This window comes from Saccostrea echinata, unplaced genomic scaffold (assembly GCF_033153115.1).
Source record: "Saccostrea echinata isolate AGI-Se365-2 ecotype Australia unplaced genomic scaffold, CSIRO_AGI_Sech_v1 ptg000005l, whole genome shotgun sequence".
NCBI classification, from domain to species: domain Eukaryota; kingdom Metazoa; phylum Mollusca; class Bivalvia; order Ostreida; family Ostreidae; genus Saccostrea; species Saccostrea echinata.
Genome location: NW_026889754.1, coordinates 6,423,603 through 6,447,166, shown reverse-complemented (window position 1 = coordinate 6,447,166; position 23,564 = coordinate 6,423,603). Strand labels below are relative to the sequence as shown.

Sequence of the window (23,564 nt, the reverse complement as noted above, 5' to 3'; positions counted from 1 at the left end):
TTCAAATACATACAGAATGTTGATTTGAAAATGTAAATAAAAATTAACTACGTTTAAATTCACTAAAGATTTCCAGTTTTTTGTTCTATGCAACCCATGGAATACTTCAAGGTGGGAAAATCCCAATTTTTATCATGCCACCGTGTCAGAAACTGCCTCTGAAGCGAGAGAGTAGTCTGACTGGATAATAAGAACAATTAGAGAACAGGTCAAGCATTACTCTTCTTGCATTTTCAGAAACGGAGTTAATTATTCTTTTGTCGTGTCTAATTGCTCTTTGCAAAATCTTCCATCTATTAATCTTCGTCTTCAATAAAAATATATTATGAAAAAAAAATTATATTTAATAAATAAAAAAAAGGTTTCGTAAAACGTTAAATATAATAAGCAACAAAGGGCAATAACTCTTACTCCTTTGATGTTTGTATGTTGTTTAACGTCCCTCTCGAGAATTTTTCACTCATATGGAGACGCCACCACTTGCCGGTGGAGGTCTACAAATTCTGACCTATACTCGGCACTTACGGCCATTGAGCAGTGGGGGATTATTTTCGTGCCAGCACCTACTGCGACACGGGGCCTCCGTTTACACGGTCTCAACCGAAGGACCGGTCTCCACGTCCCACAGTGGGATTCGAACCCGCGACGTAAGGATCAACTCCTTACTTCGCGACTCTAGAGCAGACGCTCTAACCACTGCGCCTGTAAAATTTGTTTAAAATTAAAGTAAAATTTTGAAATTTCAAAACATATACTTTAAATTCATTTGACACAATCACAACTGAAATAGTGTTCATTTGAAACTCTCTGTGAATATCCTGCGTCAACATGCATATATTGTGTCATCTTCTTTGATTCTCCTGTTGCGGCCTTCAGGGCCTCCGATAAATTAACACAGTTCAGTGAACCTTTTTTCATAAAAGTTGTTCTAGTATGTGATAGAACATTGGCACCCATGTAACTGGATTCCTCTCTATCCTTTGCCACAATCCAAGAACCACATCCAGGCTCTCCTAAAACGGGGATATTTCAGATGATGATCTAAAAAGCTAATACAAAATGCAGCTAGGATGTCGCACTGTGCCCAACAAGGTGACCAAATCTTTTGAAGTTTTAAATAAAGAGTATGTAATTGGACATAATAAAACATACAATCTTTACCAACTTAACTGAAGTTAACTAATCAATGTTAAACTAAAGTGTTCCAAGGAACACGTGTTGCCTGCTATAGAGTTAAAAAAAAACAATCTTTTTTATACGACACAAGTGAAGTGGAGTGCTTTTATGTACAGAAGACTAATCTATAACTCCAGTAGACTGGATAAAATGCCTGTTTAGATAATAGAATTCTAAAAGTATTATGCAACACTTCGACTTTAAAAAGTATCTTATCTGGATTAAGGTGTACATATACTCTAATTTATCTTTGGCAATTAAACTTGTACTTCTCCTCTGCAGATTGAATCTCAAAAGGTTCTTGCTTTCGTATTGATCAAAGGATTTATGTAAGTATTGGGGCATTTTTTTTAAAGAATATTTAACATATATTTAATTCATATTTAACTTAAAATCCTAACTAATATCATCAAGGCACCATCATCAACACCCTACTGCTAAATAATGATAAAAGCACAAAATTCTGCAATAGTTTATTTTTGTAAGCTTATTAATTTTCAGTGTATGATTATAATAACGAGGTATAGTCGAGGAAGTCATATTGCGAAGCCAACATTGCATGTATGCGTTGTAAAATGATAAAGTTTGTTGCCTCTGGTAGTAACACCGAAAACCTTTGGATATGAAACTAGCTATACCTCGGTTTTTAAGGTCTCATCCGAAGGACCCGCAACTTTCACTTCAAAGTGCCGAGCGCATGGCGAAGGAACAGTTGGCTACCCATTTCTTATCGACTTAGGTCAGTCGCGGCCGAGATTCGAACTCACGACCTCCCGATCTCGGTGCGAGTGCTCTGCCAACTCAGCACATATACATGTAACATGTGTTGAATATCGATGAGTTGGAAAACTTTATTGAAGATCACTCTGATCAATATGAACGGCAGGTATTCGATATCCTTATGAGATGTATGAGCGAAAAATCACGTAACTTTCAATGCATATTCCCAATGCACTTTAAGCGTGGATAATGTACATCTCTGCACCTCCCACCCCCATTATTATTTGATTTGAATGAAATTATGAAGGATGCGTGAAGGAAACCAGTTTATTCCCCAAGATATACATATACTTCAAATTGCAATTGAAATTACCAGTTATTCGTGACCTTGCAACAAATGGTACTGTTATATGCTTTCACAACTGCCGTTCATTGAAAAAGCACATACAGTGCTACCTCGATATATTGCCAACTTTTGTCCAAAACTGATTTTGGCATTAAAGCGAGGGTGGCAATATAACGAGTTCTTCCAAAAATTACAATTGTAGACTATCAAAACAAAGTCAATATATATACACAATTTATTTTGTTACATTTTGTTTATGTTACGTGTGTTAATAAAAGAACAGAACGCGACTTTCATTTCTTTTTGAAAAAGTCACTAATTGTTTTTTGTTTGCTAGAGTTTTGACTCAGTTGAAATAAATATGTCTGAATACTCAAACACTTATTAATTTCTTGTTCTGTCGTTCTCTCGTCATGCTCCAAGAACTTAAGAACGTTGTCGATACCAGTTTTAGCTTCTGACATTGACGGTATGTAAATATTTTTAGGTTCATTGTCACTGTCTTCAGATTCTGATTCGGAAGTAGGTTTTTTTACTGTCTCCAGAATTTCAGAGTCAGTTAAAACTTCGGTCGGGTTGGCGTCACGATCTGAATCGATGAATTGTCGAATAGTTAGTCTCATGTCTGGGTCCATATCTAAATCCTCCTGAACCCGTTGTAACATATTTTCAAGTTTGCTAGTACCCTGAGTGCTGTCGTCAGATTCTGTTATTCCTTCAGGTTTCTTGATCAACCCACTATGTGCCCAACAATTAATAATAGTCTCACTGGTTACGGAATCCCAAGCAATTTTCACGTATCGAATAGCAGAGTCTAAAAATAGGGACGGTGTTTCCCTTCGATCGATACACTTTATCAAGTGAGACAACTGTTGTTTACTGTAATGTTTTTTAAAACTCTGTATAATTCCTGAATCAAGCGGTTGTAGGTGACTGGTTGTTGTTGGAGGAAGAAAATGAATTTTCACATTTGAAAGTGTTGGGATAATATGACTGGGTGCATTATCCATTATAAGCAAGACTTCGCGATTTTGTCGTCTCATTTTACTGTTGAATTTTTGAAGACAATCGGAAAAAATTACTGATGTCATCCAAGCCTTTTTATTATGTACATAGTCACAGTAAAGTCCAACATTGAAATTTTTAAAACAACGAGGATTTCCAGCCTTTCCAATAACAAATGGTTTTAATTTTTCACTGCCATCGGCACTGCAGCAAAGCGCGATAGTTATTCTATCTTTAATTTTTTTTCACACCTTTTGTCGCATCTGCAGTCGTTAATGATCCATCCGGAAGGAGACGATAAAATAAACCAGTTTCGTCAATATTGAACACATTTTTTAATTCATAATTTTTAATAACACTTGCAGCTTTTTGTCTACCATCTGAAATTAATTGAGGGTCAACACCAGCACTTTCCCCAGAAATGATTTGTGAGGAAATCCCATGACGCATCTTGAACCTCGATAGCCAACCGTTTGAATAAGAAAATCCAGTAATACCCATTTCTGTTCCGAATTGTTTAGCCTTAGTTTTTAGTATTTCTTCAGAAATTGGTATGTTTTGTGCCCTCGCATTAGAAAACCACATAAATAAAGCTGATTCCATATCAGCATAATGAGCACTTCTATGACGTTTTCTCGGCGGTGTACCTTCACAGTCGACATTTTCAAATTGACTTTGTCAGAATCTCACCAACTGTCCGTCTTTTTACATCAATATTCCAAAGAGCGGTGAAATGGTTTGCCAATTCCTGCTGGCTCGATTTTGGGTGCAACTTAGAATATTGCACAATTATTTGTTGTTTTTCGTAATCTAAAGTTGTGCGTTTCCTCTTGCCTGGTGTTTCCATTATTAATTGAAATAACACTGCTATCTTTTAAAAAACAACACCGAAGACTTATGTTTAATTTGAGTTTTATTCAACATTATCTTTAATTTACCTGAATTCCATGTCCAGCCAGTCACGCTTCACCGAAACCACTGTCAAAGCACCGTCCGCTATGATGTCTAATTCACCGACACGTGCTAGGTAATTGGCATTGTTATCGAGGGTTTACCTTAGATAATTTGACTATTTGTTTCTCAAACACAGTGGCGGATGGCAATAAGCGGGGGTGGCAATATAACGGGTGTATTAACACAGGGGGAAATCCGTTCTTGGAGATTTCTTGGCAATAAGCGGGGGTGGCAATATAACGGGGGGCAATATACCGAGGTAGCACTGTACATGATCTGAGAAAAGATATATTCTTTAAAAAAGTTGATGTTCTTGCATTGTGTGAAACCATAGTTTACAAATCTGACCTGCAACTATGTATTGACAAATTTTCGCACTTCTGTGCAGATCATCAGCAAAGTAAACATGGAATGTCTATTTTTCACAAAGACAACATTAACATCCCCTTAGCATGTTCCATAAATGGAATAGAATTGCTCATCTCAAAAGTGAATCAGGTTAATGTATGTTTCATATATTGTCCACCAAGAAATGCAACAAAACCAAATTTTGCCGCATTAATGGAAGTCCTGCAATGAACCATAAATTTGTCCCAACCAACAATTGTAATGGGGGATTTTAACCAGGATGTCCTAAATAATTCATCAATTTGAAATTTGCTGGAACAAAATTATTCTTTTCATCAATTGATGAACTCGGTGACATCAGGCTTCTTCAATTTCCTTGCCAGAATATAATGGGACAGAGTGGACAATTTCCCTACACTAAAAGTATCAGAGTGAAGGTGATTTCCAAGGACAATGAATTCGCTTACAAAAATGACAAGGGGGAAGACAGAGTTATTAACTGCTCAGTTGCAGACTCATCCAAGGCTGTCAAGTGCACAGTCTATGACAATACCAAATTTCAGAGGTTCAGAGAAGGCCAGAGTCTGATTTTTAGAAACATTATGAAGAAGTTAGACGCTGTGGTTGTAACCACAAATACAAAGGTGTTTCCGTCCACAGCTGTTGAGGTGCCTGAAGATATTGTGACTCAGGCCCGCCACATCTTAAACCCCCGCCAGCACCCACAAAACCTGTCTCTGAGGCTTTGAGGTCCCCCTAAAATTAGGGTGTCTATCAAGGGCAAAGTTGTACAGGTAAGATTTAAGCAACTTAAACTCATAACGTCATTATACAGCAGTCAATAAGAACGAGGGCGCTTTTGATTGACATTCGGCAGGAATCTGGGCGCATTTGAAAAGTGAAAATTTCATTGATCTATCAAACGAAATTTTAGCACTCTTTTGATCATTTGGGTTCCTGTGAAATAGGAAAGGGATATATTTTCCCGAAATTGTATTTTGATTTGCTAAAAAATGACTTGAAAATAGGCTAGATGATTCATTTGGTACGAAATGTCACATTTTTAAACACGTTTTTCTAAAAAAAATTTATCTCTGGGTCATCTCTCCATGATTTTCAAACGTTATTGGTATGAATTTTAGTTCAAAGAAACAAACAATCATTTGTAAAAAATGGAGAGAATACCCAGAGACCATAAAAAATGAACTTTTTCCAAAAAAATTCCAATGTGTAAATGCGATGCTTTATTGACGTTTTAAAAGCCAAATTGTACGTGTAGCCGTGATAGCTCAGTAATATGCGTTACCCGTTCAATGCAAATGGAGTCGGGAACTTTTTGGTTCGATCCTCGCATGGAGCGTTAATATTTTTTTTAATGAAAGCAATCAATTCTTTTGTCAGTTTAATATTTTTGTCCTGATTTATTTTAAAATGGGTATATTCTGGTTCTGTTGCATCAAGAGCGAAAGCAATTCTTACTACATGTAACACTTTAATATACACGTACTTGTAATTGCATTTAACTATACCCTTATTATCTTGTAGGTGTTTATTATTTATGTGAAGCATTACTATCTTAAAGTTTGATTATTAAGATAAGCGGACCTAAATATTACAATTTGACATGTTATTTCATACTAAATATAACATTTTCCTATGTGCGTAGCTTTGTAAAGCCTGTCCAGCTGTGGTCAGCCAACCAAATCGTGGACATTTAAACTATAAATGTTTCGTACACATGATTCCTGCAGATCACACGCCAAACACGCCCATCTTCTTTAAGAGAGCGAATCTTAAATTATTAAAATATATCTTTAGTATTCTATGGAAATAATAAAAAAAATACATATTTGCACAAATCTTTTCATTATTTTCAACATTACAGGAAGAGGCAATAAGACAAGTTGTTGTCAAAGAGAATCAAGTCAAAGTAAAAAATATCTTCCTGGAAGATGTCTGAATATTGATAATTTCTATTACTTACTTTTATTGATTTGGTACATAACAGGTTTAATTTTGGCTTTACTTTAGAATTGGTTTGTAAACTTTTTAAAGGGGCATGTGATCAATTGCATATTGCCATTTTGTTTACATTTTTTTAATTCAAAAATAATTTCAGTTTAATGAATTGAACGACAAGGAAATTTGTAAGCAGGGCACGATCTTTGTTATTTTTAATGTTTACGTTGCGTTCAACTTTTTTTGTACTGTGCACACATTACCGATTATCAAAAGAGGATTTAAATGAAAAAAACTTGTAAACAGTGTAAACAAAAACATAGTATCGATGATGGTGATTTAGTGACTCATGTGAGAAAGATCTGCGGGAAAATTCAAATGAGACTATCGAGGGGGCAAATGACATCATCTGTGACATTTTCCAGTTATTAAATGTGACAAGTAAGGATGAAGAGAAAAGTGATTCTGAGCCTGAAACAGTACCAACTACAAGGAGAAAACGTAATCGTCCACGTCGTGCTAAACAACGAGAAATACCAGATCTACAACTTACGTTTGAAGAAACTCGTAATCAACAAGAAAATGACAAAGGAATTGGGCCGATTCTTCAATTGTTTGAGAAATTTTGATCTGAAAACAAACCATCTAGTAGTGTAATCACAGAATTTGATCCTGAGTGTACCTTTTGGGACAATAGATAAGAAATTCTAGAAGTTCACCAACATGTTTTGTGTGTTAAATGGATGGAATTGAATAAAGTGAGATTGAGGATATGTACACCTAAATCAATGCGTGATGTGGTATCTCCATGATTCACCAGTTTCAGGACACTTTGGAATTCAGAGGAATATTCGTAAAGTGAATCAAGAGTTCTAATTACTGGCCAAAAATTCTTGAGTATGTGACCGATTATGTGAAATCGTGTTATGTGTGTGAAGAAAGAAAGAATCCACAAGGACAAAAGCGAAGTATTATGGAATCGTTCATAGCAGGAGGACGTTGGGAAAGAATAGCAGCAGATACTGCTGGACCGTTTTCTTGTGGTAGCAGATTATTTTACGAAGTTTGTTGAAATATTCCCGATCCCAAATATGGAAGCTGAAATTGTCGCTAATGTTATATTCAAAGGATGGATTAAACGTTATGGATGCCCTTCTGCGTTACAAGGCCGACAATTCGAAAGTCAACTTTTTCAAAACTTGTGTTCATTACTTGGAATTCAGAAAACCCGTACAACTCCGTTTCACCCAAGATCAGATGGAATGGTAGAGAGGTTGAACCGTACAATTATAGATATGCTGTCAAAATACATTACCTTACATCAAAATGATTGGGACAAATTCCATGGCTTACAACAGTACTGTGCATGAAACAACTGGAATAAGTCCTTACCGAATGTTATTTGGAACAGAAATGGTGATGCCGGTTGATTTATTCTCTGATCAAGATAATAGTGTCATTGGTGTCTCAAACAATTATCATGACAATGTTCGTGAGTTGAAACGAAAATTAGATCAATGCCATGAAATTGCTAGAGAAGAAACCAAGAAAAGTAGCCAAACTCAGAAGAAAAATTATGATCAAAATGTGAGAAAAATTCAATACTGTGTTGGTGATACTGTGTGTCGTTTCCAACCTCAACAAATATTAGGAACCAAACTTAAACTTGCAAGAAATTGGGAGTGGACCTTGGGTTGTGACTGAAAAACTCAGTGATGTGTTATATCGAATTCAACATTCTATTTCTTCAAAACCTGTTGTAATTCATGCGCACAATCTTAAACCATTGAAAGTGAACAAGACAACTTATTTGAAAACGCAACGCATTATTCAGAAAGCTACAAATAGTGAACCAGATGTTATCATTCCAAATTTATGCCCAAGTGATGAAGTCCCTGAAGAGAACATTGAAGGTCAATTTAACAACACTGGAAATTCTGAAGTCGAAAACACCTTACCTGTTAAAGACAAGACCCAGGATATACCGTTAGAGAGGAACAGGGAGGAGAATAATGGACATTTGTCAACCCAAACCCAGATGGAACCCAAGAAAACAAGACTGGGCAGGCTTATAAAAACCCCAACAAGATTTAGAAAATAAATACTTAAAATTCACTTCTATGTGAACATGTTCCAATGTTTTGACTGCAATATTACGTACAAATATAAAAGGAATTTACAAAGACATTTAGAAGAACACCATTATTCCAAGAAGAAAGTTTATCAGTACATTTGTCAACGGATATTTACAGAATTTCAACTTTAAAAGACATTATTTTTCGCAACACAGTTTAATGGAAGTTTTAGATGACCTTTCACCAGAAGATATTCCAAATTTTTCTAATGACCGGAATATGGATTTTACCGTGAAAAGTGACAAGTGACTTTTATGAGGATATTTCATCTGATGAAGAAGAGTTCGAGCCATCAAAAGATTCTGAGGATTGTGACAAAACCGAAGAGAATGCCGTGGACAGTAATGAGGAAGAAAAAGACAATGTTTCCGAGGAAAAGAAATCCATTACCATTCAGTTAATTGATAGAAAAAATGAACACAAGGAGGGACATTCAGAAATTATTAAAGAAATAAACTTTTCTTATACTGAAGAAATGAAAGAGGTGCCAGTGATGGACTTGTTATCAGATTTCATGGACGATTTCTTGGACAATTTTTATGAGAGTAATAAATGAACTGTGACCATGTATAAACTTGTAAATAGATGACATTTTGATATGTACATTGTGGTCTTAAAAAAACATGTTGTGACTCAGAGGAACTTAAGTGATGTTTTAGGAAGACCTTTGAATTTGACTGTATAATGTAAATTTTATAGTTTGCAAAGTAATATATCAGTTCTTTTGGTAACTTAGTACTAAATTCAACATTTTACCTTATTTTTCATGGATGTTCCAACAATACCTAACAGGTACATATCACCTTCTTCAAACAGAAAGGAATCTGCTTGAATTCGGTTACTTTTAACCAAGTTTCGGCCTTTTTTCAATCGCTTTTACGTCCGCAGAACATTGTTACCTGTGTAATAATAACTGTAGGGCTGTCACGAGTACCCGAAATAACCGAAAACCGCTGTACAAGTTGTTCGGTTCTGGTTCCATTTTTCCGGATTTCGGTTCGGGTCTGGTTTATATATTAGAGTCTGTTCAATACAAAAAATGGCGTCGAAATCAAAGGAATGGTGACGATAACAGTGATAAATAAACATCACAACTGAAATCTACTTCATTCCATGACAAAACACTTGTCACGGATTGATTGTATTTTGTTTAACGTCCCTCTCGAGAATTTTTCACTCATGGTGAGACGCCACCACTTGCCGGTGGAGAGCTGCAAATTTTGTCCTATACTCGGCACTTAAGGCCATTGAGCAGTGAGGGGTCTTTTTCGTGCCAGCACCTTCTGCGACACGGGACCTTGGTTTATACGGTCCCATCCGAAAGACCGGTCTCCACGTCCCACAGTGGGATTCGAACCCGCGACGTAAGGATCAACTCCCTACTTCGCGACTCTAGAGCAGACGCTCTAACCACTGCGTCACGCGGGGACAGTCAAAATTATCTTTTTATACATTTAAAAAAACACACTTCTTCTTTCTCGCTGCTCCACTCTTCTGCAACTTCTCTCTCCACACCTTAAAAGACATTTCATCCTTCTTGGCACAGTATCGGTACCCCATGTACTGTTGATGGTTTGGTGGGGTCCTGTCTTCTCCACACTTTCCACATTTGACTGTAGTGGCTGTTCTCACATACTTCCTCTTTGGCATTCATAGCTCTTCCTGCTCCTCTTTCCTTTTCAATACTGCTCTGTAGAGTATGGAATTTGGCTGGATGGAATCAAAACTGTAGAGTTACCAATTTGGGTAACCAGCTGAAAGGTGATTCCATGGTTGCTAGGAGTAGGATGAGGGAGAATAGGAGCCACTGTAGGTCTGAATGTGGAAGTTGGTTTCCTTCGTCTCCTCTCCTATTTAGCCATGCCAATTGTTGAAGGTGGGTCGTGGAATGAAAATGGTTCTGTGCTGCCTGAAGGAAGAGACATCGGCTTAGACACTGCCTCTGGTGCCCTAGCAACTGTCATAGTGGGTATAGGCAGCACAAGTCCCTGGAGAAGGACCTTCTTGTCTTGTTCCTTACTTCCTCATTGAACCTGCATTTTAAATTTTAAATACATGTATATCAATTTTGCATTCAAGTGCCACAGAAGTTTTAAAGTTCAAAATGTTTATGTTTTAAATTCAATGTTATTGTATTTCTCTAAATAATGATTGACTTCTATCAAATCAATTAAAAGCAAAGACCTCAACTAACCACTGCTGAAGTGTCTTGTTAAGGAGAGGAAGCTGGATATCGGTCACCTTCATTGCCAAGTGGTTATTCAAAATGGTCTTTCTGATCTTGTGTTAGGCCTCAAGGACAGCATTCCATTTTGTGATAACCACCTTGCCATCTCTTCTCTGGTCACTCGGGTAAAACTGGATCAATTTCTCCACAGTTGCCTAAGTGTAACGGTTGCAGTTTGGCCACTGGGCAGGACTTTGGTTCGGGCCCAGAATTACCCTAAAAGCAATTCAATGTTAGTATACACAGACCTGGTGGAATTAACACAATTTTACATAATTACATAATTTTTTTTTAAATTAATAGTTCTTGTGAAACAACACAATATTGAATAAATGAAGGCATAGATATCTTAATACATGTACATGGTTTTACCTCTCAATACTCTCTACTCCTGGAGCAACTTTCTTTTGTTTGTGCCTGAATCTTCCCTGTCCTGGATCTTTAGAGAACAGAGATGGGAAAACTGTCCGCCTCCTGTCATACTCCGAAAGTGCTGACCACAGATCTTTCAGTTGCTGAACTTGTGCTGTAGTCATTGTGGCCTTGTCCCTTAGTGTCACTAAAGAGTCAGCCAAGGCAAGCACTTTCGTGTATCCAGAAATGTTGTCTGGTCCCACTGTGCATGTCCTTAAAACAGAATTATATAAATGCTAACCACATAATAAAAAAAATATTAAAGGAAACATGAGTCCCCTTAATTAAATTGACTTGAGTGTTGAACAAAACAATTTCATACAATATTAAACATTCATTACAGAAAATTAAAAAAAAACGCCAATAAAAAAAACCCCAATACCTGCATTTTTATTTATAGGAAATGAAAGCCCCAAATCTCTACTTCATATTGATGTCTGAAATGGGATGACATTTGAATTTATATACTGAATTGCAATATGGACGGGCCATTTAATGGATAAAGTGAACCTACCTCCATTAAAAAATGATAATAAAAATAAAAGAGACAAAATCATGACTCCAGTCAGGTGGTTCCAATTTACTCATCTGCACTTCATCTGGGATTATTAATTTAAGTATCATATGTTTTGGTGCACGATTCTTTGATACCTGCCAGTTCCAACTTCCATTTTATTTATAGCTATTCTTGTGCTGTTGAGATGTTGATAATATGAGCTTAGAGGAGTTAATTAACAAACCCTGAAAAAAGACTGTTGGTTTAAGGAATCTAAACATAAATAGAATATATCTAAAATAAACCCGTTCATCTTACTTTGTATTTACAATCAATATTCTACCTATTATTCTTTAGCTACTTCTCCGCCTTGTGCTGAACCTCTTTGTAACGAGTATCACACAATGTGTTTGTGGGCAACTCCACCATATTTCAGAAAATCAGTATTAATGTCAGTGAAATTAAGAACTTCACAATAAATTCAATATATCTAAAAATTAAACAATTCATCTTACTTTGTACTTACAATCAATATTCTACCGCTTATCCTTTAACTACTTCTCCTGCCTTGTGCTGAAGCTCTATGCAACGAGTACAGTGTTTCTGCTAACTTTGAAAACCAAGGATCATGACCCTTTGAAGTAAACTTGCGGGAGTCAAAGAGAATTTTTAGGGTCAAAATATAATCTGACTTTGCGTTCATTTCTTATAATAGCCATGCTTTTAAAAATCATAATTTGAAAAATGAAAGTAAAATATAATTGTACTTCTTTTTGCAGCTTCTGCCATTTGGGTTTCGCGGAATACATTTCAATCTAAAGAGAACACCTGAAAGTTGTTAAAACGTTTTGCAAAATTGTTTATTAATGATTTGAGCTTTGCTCACCTTTTTGTCATCTCCCTCGGGAGATGACACATTAAGTTTGAATCACCGGAAGTAAAGTCCTAGTGTAAGCTGCCATTGATAAGCTGGCAAAGGGACTGACGATGACACGATTTCTAAATATAGAGATGTAAACCAAATTGACCAAAGTCTTCTTATTATTATTAAACAAAATGGTCCATCTTAAAGTTAAAGTAAAACTACACCAGTGTTCATTAAGAGTAATAGAGATAGGATCACTTGGGTGGTGGTGGGTCTTCATTAACGGTTTATATACATAAACATTGCATCTAGGCTATTGCGTAAAACGATGGTCAGCGCGCGGGGATCAAAATACACAAAGCAAGGCATATTGAATGTATCAGCCAAGGCGTGGATCCAAGATTTACTGACGAAAGAAAACAGTGAAAACATTGAAATAACAACTCACATTAAATGCATAAATACAATGGCAAAAACTTTACTTTTATGTGTACTTTAGTCAATCGATAATTAATGCCGTATATATGAAAAATAAAACAGAACTTATTCAAAAAAAAAAAAAAAATAATTATAATAAAGTTCGAAGAAAAGAAATTTTGCCTAAAAACACAATTTAGGCAGAAACATAAATGTCTCTGATTTAAGTAACTCAGTGCTGCAGGCATTGGAATAAAGATCATAAAGAATCATTATATAAGTATTTTCTCGGATGTGTGCACTATATTCTTTTTTATTTAAATTTACCGGCCCCTGTAGAAAAGTATTAGGAAAACATACAGTTTTCTTTACCTGGCTCGGATTTTAAGAGTTAATAAACAAAGCAACTGTTATCATTTTCTTTATGCAATTCTAATTTGCGTTTTTTGTCAATGAGAAAAGGTAAAAAAAAAAAATCACTCCTCGTATTCTTGAAATAAAGCCAAAATTATAAAATGTGTGTCTCATGAAACAGCCTATAAAATCGATGTTGGTAGATTGGGGTTCTTTTCGATGTGTTAATACTTAATTTTAAATGGTAACGTTTCAATTTTATTACCTTTCTATGCATGATTTTTTTCTCAGGAGCCTATACATGTACATGTACTTATATTATACATAATATAGCGTTAACACATGAATCTGCATATTGGCAGCAGAAGGACATGATGCAGGAGTGTCTCAATTTTCCCCTTGATATTCAAAGTGGCTCGATAATCAATCAAATCCCAATGGCTCGATGGCCAAGTCACTTCAGACGATACGATTAAGGAAAATAAGGAAAGTCTTGGAATTAATTCAGGTTCAGATTAATTTAAGTTGGCGCTTTAAAACTTCTTTGCTGCCGTAGTAGGCGGCTAAGAACTAAAGTCAAAAGGAACGCTAAGTTTATATCCATCTTCTTTCGGAATAATTGTTAAAGCTATATATGGCGTATCTGAGCTAAAAAATAAAAATACGAGATTGGGTGTAGCTAAACATGATATATGTTATTTACGTTGAAATTAAATTTTTCACCGATTTTGAATTTGAATAACCTCATGTTTCCATAGTTCGACTGATTAAAAAAAAAATTAAACTGTGTCTGTTAATTAAAATCTGAATCGGTAAATAAATCGGTTTTTGCTTTAAATTTCTAATATCTTTGAAACGTGATTGATTTAAATTGTGTAATTTACAGGAAAGTCCTATTTTTATATAAAGTAATAAAACAAATAGAAAGATCTTTTTAACATAGGTAGTCTGAACTTATTTTTTTAAAAAAAAAAACGTAATATATGACTTTAAATAATTCTTACGAATATTTCTCAGTGGTTAGAATTTTTTACAGACATGATACAAAATATATTTAACCTGAATAAAGCATATTTACAACAGGTAAAATAATACAGGCACATAGCACCAGGAGGGCCGTCCCCTTCCACTTTTTTCCCCAAACATTGAAAAGGCGCACCCTTGACCCCTCTTCCACCTTTTGTTGCAGTATGGTACGTCAAATCATCCCATGAGAATGTATTATAATATAAAATATGTTTGTCGGAAAAGTTGTAATCCCTCCTTCCAAGAAAAAAAAATGTTGAGTTTGGAGAGCCCCCTTTTCTCCTTGTCAAAGATTGTTCAGCTAAATCGTCGATTTTTTTTTTTTTGTCCTCCACCCCCCATTTTTTCAAAAGCGATGCTACTGCTTGTAATAGCTGAGAAAATAATATAACATTCCACTGTTTATTCTGTGACATTAATGAAGCCAAAGAGATGACATTTCAGGCTTTCTGGAAAGCCAAACTTGTTATTAACATCATTTCAGCCCACTGATATAAACATGCCGATGTCAGATGCGACATTTTTTATTCGGATTTTCGGTTTTGTTAAGGATTAGATAGATTGTTCAAATAATTTAACAGATCGTCGATTCTAATTACCATCGACATTTTTCATCGACATAGGCTGTGAAACTGTGTTTCCCATTAGCGTGGAGCTTGAAGCGGTGCATCCCCATATCCGATGAAGGTCAATCCTCCATTACCCCGTACTCATTTTTCTGAAAGTCCGAATCTTTGTGGGTCACTTAGCCTGAAATTTTTTTTTATCTCATTTAATTTATCTTAATATTATCTATTGATAGGAATAAATGTTAATTACTTGTATTGTGTAAAAAAAAAAACAACAACAACAAATAAAAATAAATAAATAATGAATCAGAAACTAACAATTCACAAGAAATTGCAAATATTTTTAATGAGCACTTCACAGGAATTTCAAGTAAGCTATTGCATAATCTACCAAACTGCAAATTTGACCCAGAATTGTTAAAACAATTTACGAAATCTAAACTTGGTGATGAAAACTTTTTTAGCCTTACACCTATTAGCGAAACTGTAGTATTTGATTTGTTAAACGGTCTTGATGTAAATAAATCGGCAGGCATTGACTTCATTGGACCTCGTCTCATTGGACCTCGTCTCTTAAAACTATCAGCTAGTATCACTGGAAAATCAGTCACTCATTTAATTAATACTAGCATTAGTAGTGGTGTTTTTCCATTGAAGTTGAAACAAGCAAACGTCACCCCTGTATACAAAAAAGGTAACAAAGCACACCCTAGTAACTACCGTCCCATTTCTATACTACCAACATTATCCAAACTAATTGAAGAGCACATAGCAAACCAATTGCGAGATTTTACCTCAACTTTCGATCTAATTACAACATCTTAATCTGGGTTCAGAGAATTTCACTCTTGTCAAACAACACTCACTAAACTAACAGATGCTTGGTTGCATGCTATGGACCAAGGTAATCTCATAGGCATAACATTCTTGGCTTTCAGCAAATTAAAGCTTTTGATCTAGTAAGTCATGACATTCTTATGGATAAATTAAAGAATTACAACTATGATCAACTGTCAATTAATTGGTTTCACTCGTATTTGAATAACAGGACACAATGTGTAAAAATTGGTACATCTTCTGATGTCTTACCTGTCACAGCAGGAGTGCCACAGGAGTAGTAAGGGGGACAGAGAACAGTCAGTCTACAGTCAGGATGACGTCATGGGTTTTTCCCAAAAAGGTCATATGAGGTCACAGTCAAGGGTGGAGTCTACAGTCAATGACGTCATTGGGTTACCTTAGTGCAAAAAGTGAGTCTACAGTCAATGACGTCATGGGTTAACTTAGTGCAAAGAATGAGTCTACAGTCAAGGAGTCTACAGTCAATGACGTCATGGGGTTTTCCAAACATTATAGATCACGATTTTACAGTCATGGGAGTCTACAGTCACTGACCTTTTTTTTTTTAGACAATAAGAATAAATACCTTGTAAATCTCAGTTGTGTTGTTATAACGATGGCAACTCAGGGAAAGCAGTACAAATGGAAAATTTTAGCATGGAATGCTTTAAGAAGAAATGAAAAGAAATGGACTTTACAAGAAAGTCAATGGTTTGACAGAAAAGAAGACTGTATTGCGGATTTTAAGGAAAAAATGAAAAATGGTTACGACATTGCAGACAGCTGGGGATCTGAAGAATACATATTAAAACGTAGGGTTATGCCGAAAAAGTACTTTCCACAGACCTTAAGAGAATATAATTTGTAAGGTTCAAGTTGACACCAAAGGGTTTTCCAAATCCCGCCCACGGAGTGGTCATATATATATAAATGTGCAATGTAGTAGATAGACAAAACATTTTGCTTAAAGATGGCTGAACAAATGGTAATGATGGAGCTTCTTACAGGTGATTGTGGTAACGAATGCAAAGGGATGTTGAAAGAGAAATTGAAGAAAAAAATCGCAATCGTAATTCCTAGCTTTTTTGCGATTGTACTTATCATTTCTTTGTGCGTCGCTGTCAGTGTCTTACACGGGAAGAAAAAACTTACGCCTGTAGACTGTGTGTTACGCCCTACACTGGAAAAAGATGTCATTAAAACATGTTCCTACGTGGATCGGTACCCCCTCTCCAACGAAGTATATGCCATGATATGTGCCAATGACACCATACAGATTGACATACGACGATTTCAGTCCGGAAAACCGGGGAACGAAGGAATTACTTTGAGTAAAACACAGTGGCAGTACCTAAAAGCATCCGTAGATCACATGGATGGATCTATTTTAAAAGCACAAAATCATATATAAAATGTTGCAGGAATAAAATGTAGAATTGTCAAAGAAGAGGGACTATGGACAAGACGGTGAAATTTTCAGACAAAATAACGATCATCCTTATTCCCTATGAAGATCGGAAGGGGGAATGGATGACCATGGCTTTGGACAGATATCGTTTCAAAAGAAGAATAAATTATATTTCAAAAATTCTAAATCCTATACTGGAGAAACATTTACAAAACTCAGACGCCAATAAGGATCTGTAATGCCGAAAACTACAGTCAGCGTGTTCTACAGATCTACAGAAAAGTCATATCGAAAGGGGAGTCTACAGTCACTGACGTCATGGGGGAGTCTACAGTCAAGGGGGAGTCTACAGTCATGAGTCACGTGACTTAAAGCATATATAAACTTGTATCATTTTGAAAATTTTCATCAGTCTTCAGCGTATCTCAGATAGTATCTTGTGAGAAACCTTGCCATCAACAAAAATGGAGCAAAAACATCAAGACTTGATAAAGGCAAACTACTCGACATTGGTGAAGAAGATGATGGCTGTTCATGTTGCGGGGCATCTTTACACCTCAAACATAATTACCGATGAAATGAGACAACTGATAGACGCTGAGAAAACCACCTATGACAAAAACAGGAAATTGATCAGCATCATTTTACGTCGAGGTCCGAGAGCTTTTATGGGGTTTAGAACGGCATTGATGAAAGCCAATCAAGCTGACTTATCCCGACTCCTGATGAATAAGGATGATGACACAAAGTCTGAGTACGAAAAGAAGCTGGCCATGGCAAGATCATTAGTCGTTGGTACTAAAGAAAGAAGTTCAAGAAACGCTGATCATCAACAGTCTCAAGAGCCAAGATGTAGAATAAGTTTGGACGACTTTAATGACCTATTCCTCACGGTCATGCCTTTCAAGGGGGAGATTTACGTTCACATCCGTCACCTCACAGAATCGCATGGCCGTTTCATTGCCACCAAGAAGGGGGTTACCTTTCCCTTAGCCCGTTGGTTAAAGTTTGAATCTCTTTTACCAGATATTCAAGACTACATAGACAACACTGGAAAAGAGGACGAAGAAGCACAGTGGCATGTTGGTGGTGGTGTGTTCGTGTCATTATCACCAGGCTATCCGACAGTGGACATAAGACACTTCTGGAAGCCAGACAATGTTCAAGAGCCTATACCTACAAGAAAAGGTGTTACTCTGAACAAAAACAAATTTGTCAGACTTAGAGATGTCATCGAAGAGTTACATGGATATGTTCCAGAACTAAAGGACGTTGACTTTTGCATGCTCAGTGAGTCTCATCAAAATCAACTAGGAATGTTAAGCTGTCCCGAATGTACCCCTTTTGGCTACGACCCACAAGACAACATGTCAATGGAATGTAACGCGGGGGATTTACCAGACATGGAAACCATCGAGAGTGACCTTGAATGACAATGAACACTAAAATGATTAATGATATGAATGTAACATATGTATATACTTATATGATTGATTGTGTATCAGTTTTTGTGTTATTATTTCATTCTAACAATATTAAAATAAAGTAGTTCAAAACGTACGATGTTTTTTTTACAATGATATAAAAGGGAACATTCGAAAAGAAATTGTTAGTATGTTCCAATATGTCGGACTACACGGATTATTTAAGAGAGCTCTACTACACCCCCGGTAAACCGGGTGCATATGCAGGTCCTGAAAAATTATATCAGGCTGTTAAAACGGAAGGCAAATACAAGATTGGTAGACGGAGGATAAGACAGTTTTTAAACAATGAAGATTCTTATAGTCTGTATAAACCTATTCGTAAAACATTTCCGCGTTCAAAGGTGATAGTGAACACAATTGATTCTATGTGGGATGGGGACTTGGCAGACGTTTCAAACATTGCATCTCATAATGATGGTTATAAATTCCTCTTAGTGCTTATTGACATATTTAGCCGATATTTATTTATTATCCCCTTGAAAAATAAACATCACCAAAACATTGTTGACGGTTTAAAATCAGTTTTCCAAAGAGGAAGAAAACCTAAGACCCTTAGAACAGATAAGGGTAGTGAATTCAAAAATCGTTGGGTAAAGACATTTCTGAAGAAAGAGGGAATCAACGTCATGTACACTCAAAATGAAACAAAGGCAAACTATGCCGAACGGGTTATTCGTACCATGAAGAACCTAATGTATCGTTATTTTATGAAAAACCGAACCTACCGATTTGTGAATGTCTTGCAAGACCTGGTGAAAAGTTACAACAATAGACCTCACAGATCATTAGGGGGGAATGCCCCAGTTAATGTAAACCAAGAAAATGCCGATGAAATAAGACTAGCGGCTTATCTGTCGACGAATAAAAAACCAAACCTGGCAAAAAATGATCTGAACAAGCCTAAGGACTCGAGCAAAACAAAAGTGCCCAAAAAAATAAAACCCTTTTTCAAATTAAAAATTGGAGATAATGTCAGAATATCACAGCTAAAACACCCTTTCCAAAGAGACTACCAGCAGAAATGGACAGAAGAGTTTTTTAAAGTGAGTGAAAGATACAAAAGAGGCCAAGTACCTGTGTACAAAGTAAAAGATTTGGCAGACGATCCTATAGAAGGTACTTTCTACGAGTCTGAGCTTCAAAAAGTCGTCAAGTCAGATGACGTTTCTTATAGAGTGGAGAAAATACTTAAAAGAAGACGTCGTGGTACAACCAAGGAAGTGTATGTGAAATGGGAAGGATGGCCAAAGAAATTTAATTCATGGATTCCAGAGAGTTCTCTCGAAAAACAATAAAAGCCACAATTTTCTACAAATTGCCTTTATTCAAGATGAGCGTTCGAATGGTATTGACGTCTACGGACAGCTCTGAATATTTTGAAAACAAACCCCATTGCTTCCGAGTTCATTTGAATAAGCAGATTCACTTTGACGGATATTGGACTGTTGCCCTGACAGAATTTTCTACAGAGAGCTGGATTTCGTCTAAGAAGGAATCAGAATTGTTTGTGTGTTGCGATATTTGTGAGGAAACAATTACTGGGGGAAAAGAGGCACCCCTCCTAAGACGCATATACTTGGGAAAGAAACCAGAAAATATCACTTACGCACTTCCTTATTACATTCCAGTTAAAACTGGCCAATTACAGCAGATTGCTATATATATAACGGACAGAGAAGGAAATTTAGTTTCATTTTTAAACGGACCGGTGACTGTAACACTTCATTTCAAAAAGATTCCTTACGTTTTATGATGAATAGTCAGACTTACGTCAGCGATCCCAGACTATGGGAAGCTTTCTACAAGAACATGGCGGAGAAAAAATTCAACCCGTACAAATACAAACCAAAACAAATCGGGAGAGGTGTGAGAAGTTACAAGTCTTATGTCATTCCACTGAGACCTCACTCACAGTTAGAATCTGTAGATAACAGCCCTCAGGTGACCCCTGTAGCTGCGGTGGAGGAAAGAGCTAAAGTGGAACATGCCAAGGATGTGAAAGAGGGAGCTCCATTTGTCAAAGTGAAGGGAAGTATAAAAAGGCCACGTTCGGACTCTTCTGTCATTCCTTCAAAGAAATTGAAGCCAACAACATCTCAAACTCCGAGGAGAAAACAGGCATCTAAACCCAAACAAAGAAAGACCACCGGAGAAAAGAAAAAGACGTCTGTTAAGAAACAGCGACGAGTACCAAGCAAGAAAACACAGTCTAAGAAAAAGAAAGAATTTAATATTGATAGCTACAGAAGTATCTTCAAGCTGTAAAAATGGCATTTTTAAGCAGTGATAATAAGGACATAGCACAACCAATGGAACTCTCCCTTTTTGCATCCCCCACAAACCAAGTAGCGGTCGAGAAAGTGTATTTTACAGAAGCAAGACCAATTTCTAGCATAGGAGTGTCTGACACACCCATCGAGATCGTGGTGTCAGGCTCAGGAGCAGAATACATTGATTTAAAAAGAAGTAAATTGTACGTAAAAGCCCGAATTCTGAAAGCAGATGGATCGCCACTGGCAGCAAACGAAGAAACTGGTGTGGTGAACTTACCTCTACAAAGCATGTTCTCCCAAATGGATGTCTACTTGAACAACAAATTGGTCTCTTTCAATACCAATAACTACCCGTGGAAGGCTTATCTCAAAACAATTTTGTTCAGCGGGAAAGACGAACTCAATTCACAAAAACAATCTGAGCTGTTCTTTAAAGACGAGGGGAATCTTGGCGACGCAAATGCATACAACGGAGGCAATGCCGGTCTGGTCCTGCGGTATGGTTACACTCTGGAAAGTAAAGTCTTTGAGCTGGAAGGAAACCTGATGGAAGATATCTTTGATATAGATAAATACTTGATTAACGGAGTAGATATCTACATCAAACTCTTTAGATCCAGTGCCCCTTTTGTCATCATGTCTGCCACTTCTGCACCTGCCTACAAGTTAGAATTACAAGACGTCGTGTATAAAGTGGCCAAAGTACGTGTTGATCCAGGTGTTTTGCTCAACCACAGTAAACAGATCGAATCCACCCCTGTGAAGTATACCATATCAAGAAATGAACTAAAAATGAATACCATACCCAAAGGATCTACCGAGTTTTACTGGGACAATATATTTCCACAGGCAGTACCCGATCGAATCGTGGTGGCTCTGGTGGACCAGAAAGCTGTGAATGGGGATTACGCAGCCAACCCCTTTAATTTTGAGCATATGGGATTAACAGATATCGGGATATACGTCAACGGAGAAAGCGTACCTGGAAGACCACTGAAGACGGACTTTACGGCAGGACATTATTCAGCCGCCTATGCTCGTTTATTTGAAGCCTCTGGGAAATGGAACAATGATGCTGGACTGATTATCTCTCGTAATAATTTTGGAAATGGATACTCACTTTTTGTGTTTACGATAGATCCTTGTGGATTTGGAGAAGAGTACTTAAACCTGATTCGTAGGGGAAACACCAGACTGGAATTGAAATTCAAACAAGCAACAACCAAAGCTGCCAATGTCATTGTATTTGCAACTTTTTCATCCCTACTTGAGGTTGATAAATCACGTGACATTAACTACATTCAACCATGAATTCAACACATCTGTTAAACATGGTGAAGACAGATCCTTGCTTAAGACGTTACGTAAAAGGTGTATTTGCTAGTAATACATTGCCTCAAAGAGTTACAGAATTTCCAAGCGCCTTTATCGTCAATACACAACCTTTACCATTACCCGGAGAACACTGGGTGACAATCATTGTGTACAGTCCATTGCAAGCAGAGTTCTTCGACAGCCTTGGAAGATCCCCAGCAGATTACAGTCAAGATATACAAAATTTTGTAAAAACGAACAGTGTAAATTGTCGTTTCAAATCCGTTCGACTTCAACCTCGAAATTCCGATTTATGTGGACTTTATGTATTAGTATTTCTAATTGCAAGATTGTGTTTAAAAAACTCGTTCAATCATGTGTATGATTTATTTTCTAATGACATTCAATCTAATGACGGTTTTGTAAAAAGTTTTATGCATGAATATTTTATGTATCATTAAAAATCATGAAAAGTATATACGGGAGTTATTATATAATTGAATAAATATTTATATGTGTGTGTGACATTGCACCTAACTTCATTTTGAAAAAGTCTGGCGACTGAGAAACATGGAAACAGAGACTATGAATAAATGGTGGAACAATCGTTCCTTGCTACCTTTTTCTGCACCTACCACCATTTTAATATGTGGTAGTACACAAAGCGGAAAAATGCATTTTACTAAAAAACTTTTACAAAACGCTAATGGTATGTTTTCCATACCTGTGGATAGAATAGTGTATGCTTATTCTGAACATCAACCTATGTTTGAGGAAATGACGCAGACGATACCAAACTTATCATTACACCATGGATTGCCTTCTAAAGAAGACATAGAACAGTACACCGAGGGTATGGATCACATGGTACTGGTGCTGGATGATCTCATGTTACAAGTTGCACAATCTCAGGACTGTGTACATCTGTTTACGGTGACATCTCATCATAGAAACGTGAGCACAGTGATGTTGTCCCAGAACCTATATCCTCCGGGAAAATATGCCAGGACCATTTCATTGAACTGCCTCAATGTCATTTTGTTTAAGAATTACCGTGATTCTAGACAGGTCATCACCTTTGGATCTCAGATATTACCAGGACAGGTCCCCTTTTTCAAAGCGGCATACGAATCCGCAACTCGACCAAATTTCGGTTACTTGCATGTTTGTTTAGAACCAACACAAAACAGAGAGTATCAACTAAGGTCTCGTATCCTCCCGGGGGAGGAGA

The 23,564-nt window shown here is 36.7% G+C and overlaps 3 protein-coding genes and 1 pseudogene across 3 annotated transcripts; 1 reads left to right on the top strand and 3 right to left on the bottom strand.

The window, feature by feature from the left end:
- Positions 1-762: 762 nt before the first annotated feature.
- Positions 763-3,748, bottom strand: LOC133179863 (tigger transposable element-derived protein 6-like). The gene is made up of 3 exons (XM_061314559.1): positions 3,625-3,748; positions 2,616-3,479; positions 763-1,013 (listed from the first exon to the last, which is right to left on the bottom strand). The coding sequence occupies exons 1-3, from the start codon at positions 3,746-3,748 to the stop codon at positions 763-765; spliced, it is 1,239 nt and encodes a 412-aa protein (XP_061170543.1).
- A 6,523-nt stretch (positions 3,749-10,271) lies between these two features.
- Positions 10,272-11,022, bottom strand: LOC133179862 (uncharacterized; annotated as a pseudogene).
- On the bottom strand, positions 10,950-15,118 carry LOC133179861 (uncharacterized). The gene is made up of 3 exons (XM_061314557.1): positions 15,042-15,118; positions 11,243-11,497; positions 10,950-11,086 (listed from the first exon to the last, which is right to left on the bottom strand). The coding sequence occupies exons 1-3, from the start codon at positions 15,116-15,118 to the stop codon at positions 11,026-11,028; spliced, it is 393 nt and encodes a 130-aa protein (XP_061170541.1). The 3' UTR covers positions 10,950-11,025.
- A 1,023-nt stretch (positions 15,119-16,141) lies between these two features.
- On the top strand, positions 16,142-18,692 carry LOC133179778 (uncharacterized). Its single transcript, XM_061314468.1, has one exon. It carries the CDS (start codon positions 17,724-17,726, stop codon positions 18,690-18,692), a length of 969 nt encoding a protein of 322 aa, XP_061170452.1. The 5' UTR covers positions 16,142-17,723.
- The last annotated feature ends 4,872 nt before the right edge of the window (positions 18,693-23,564 follow it).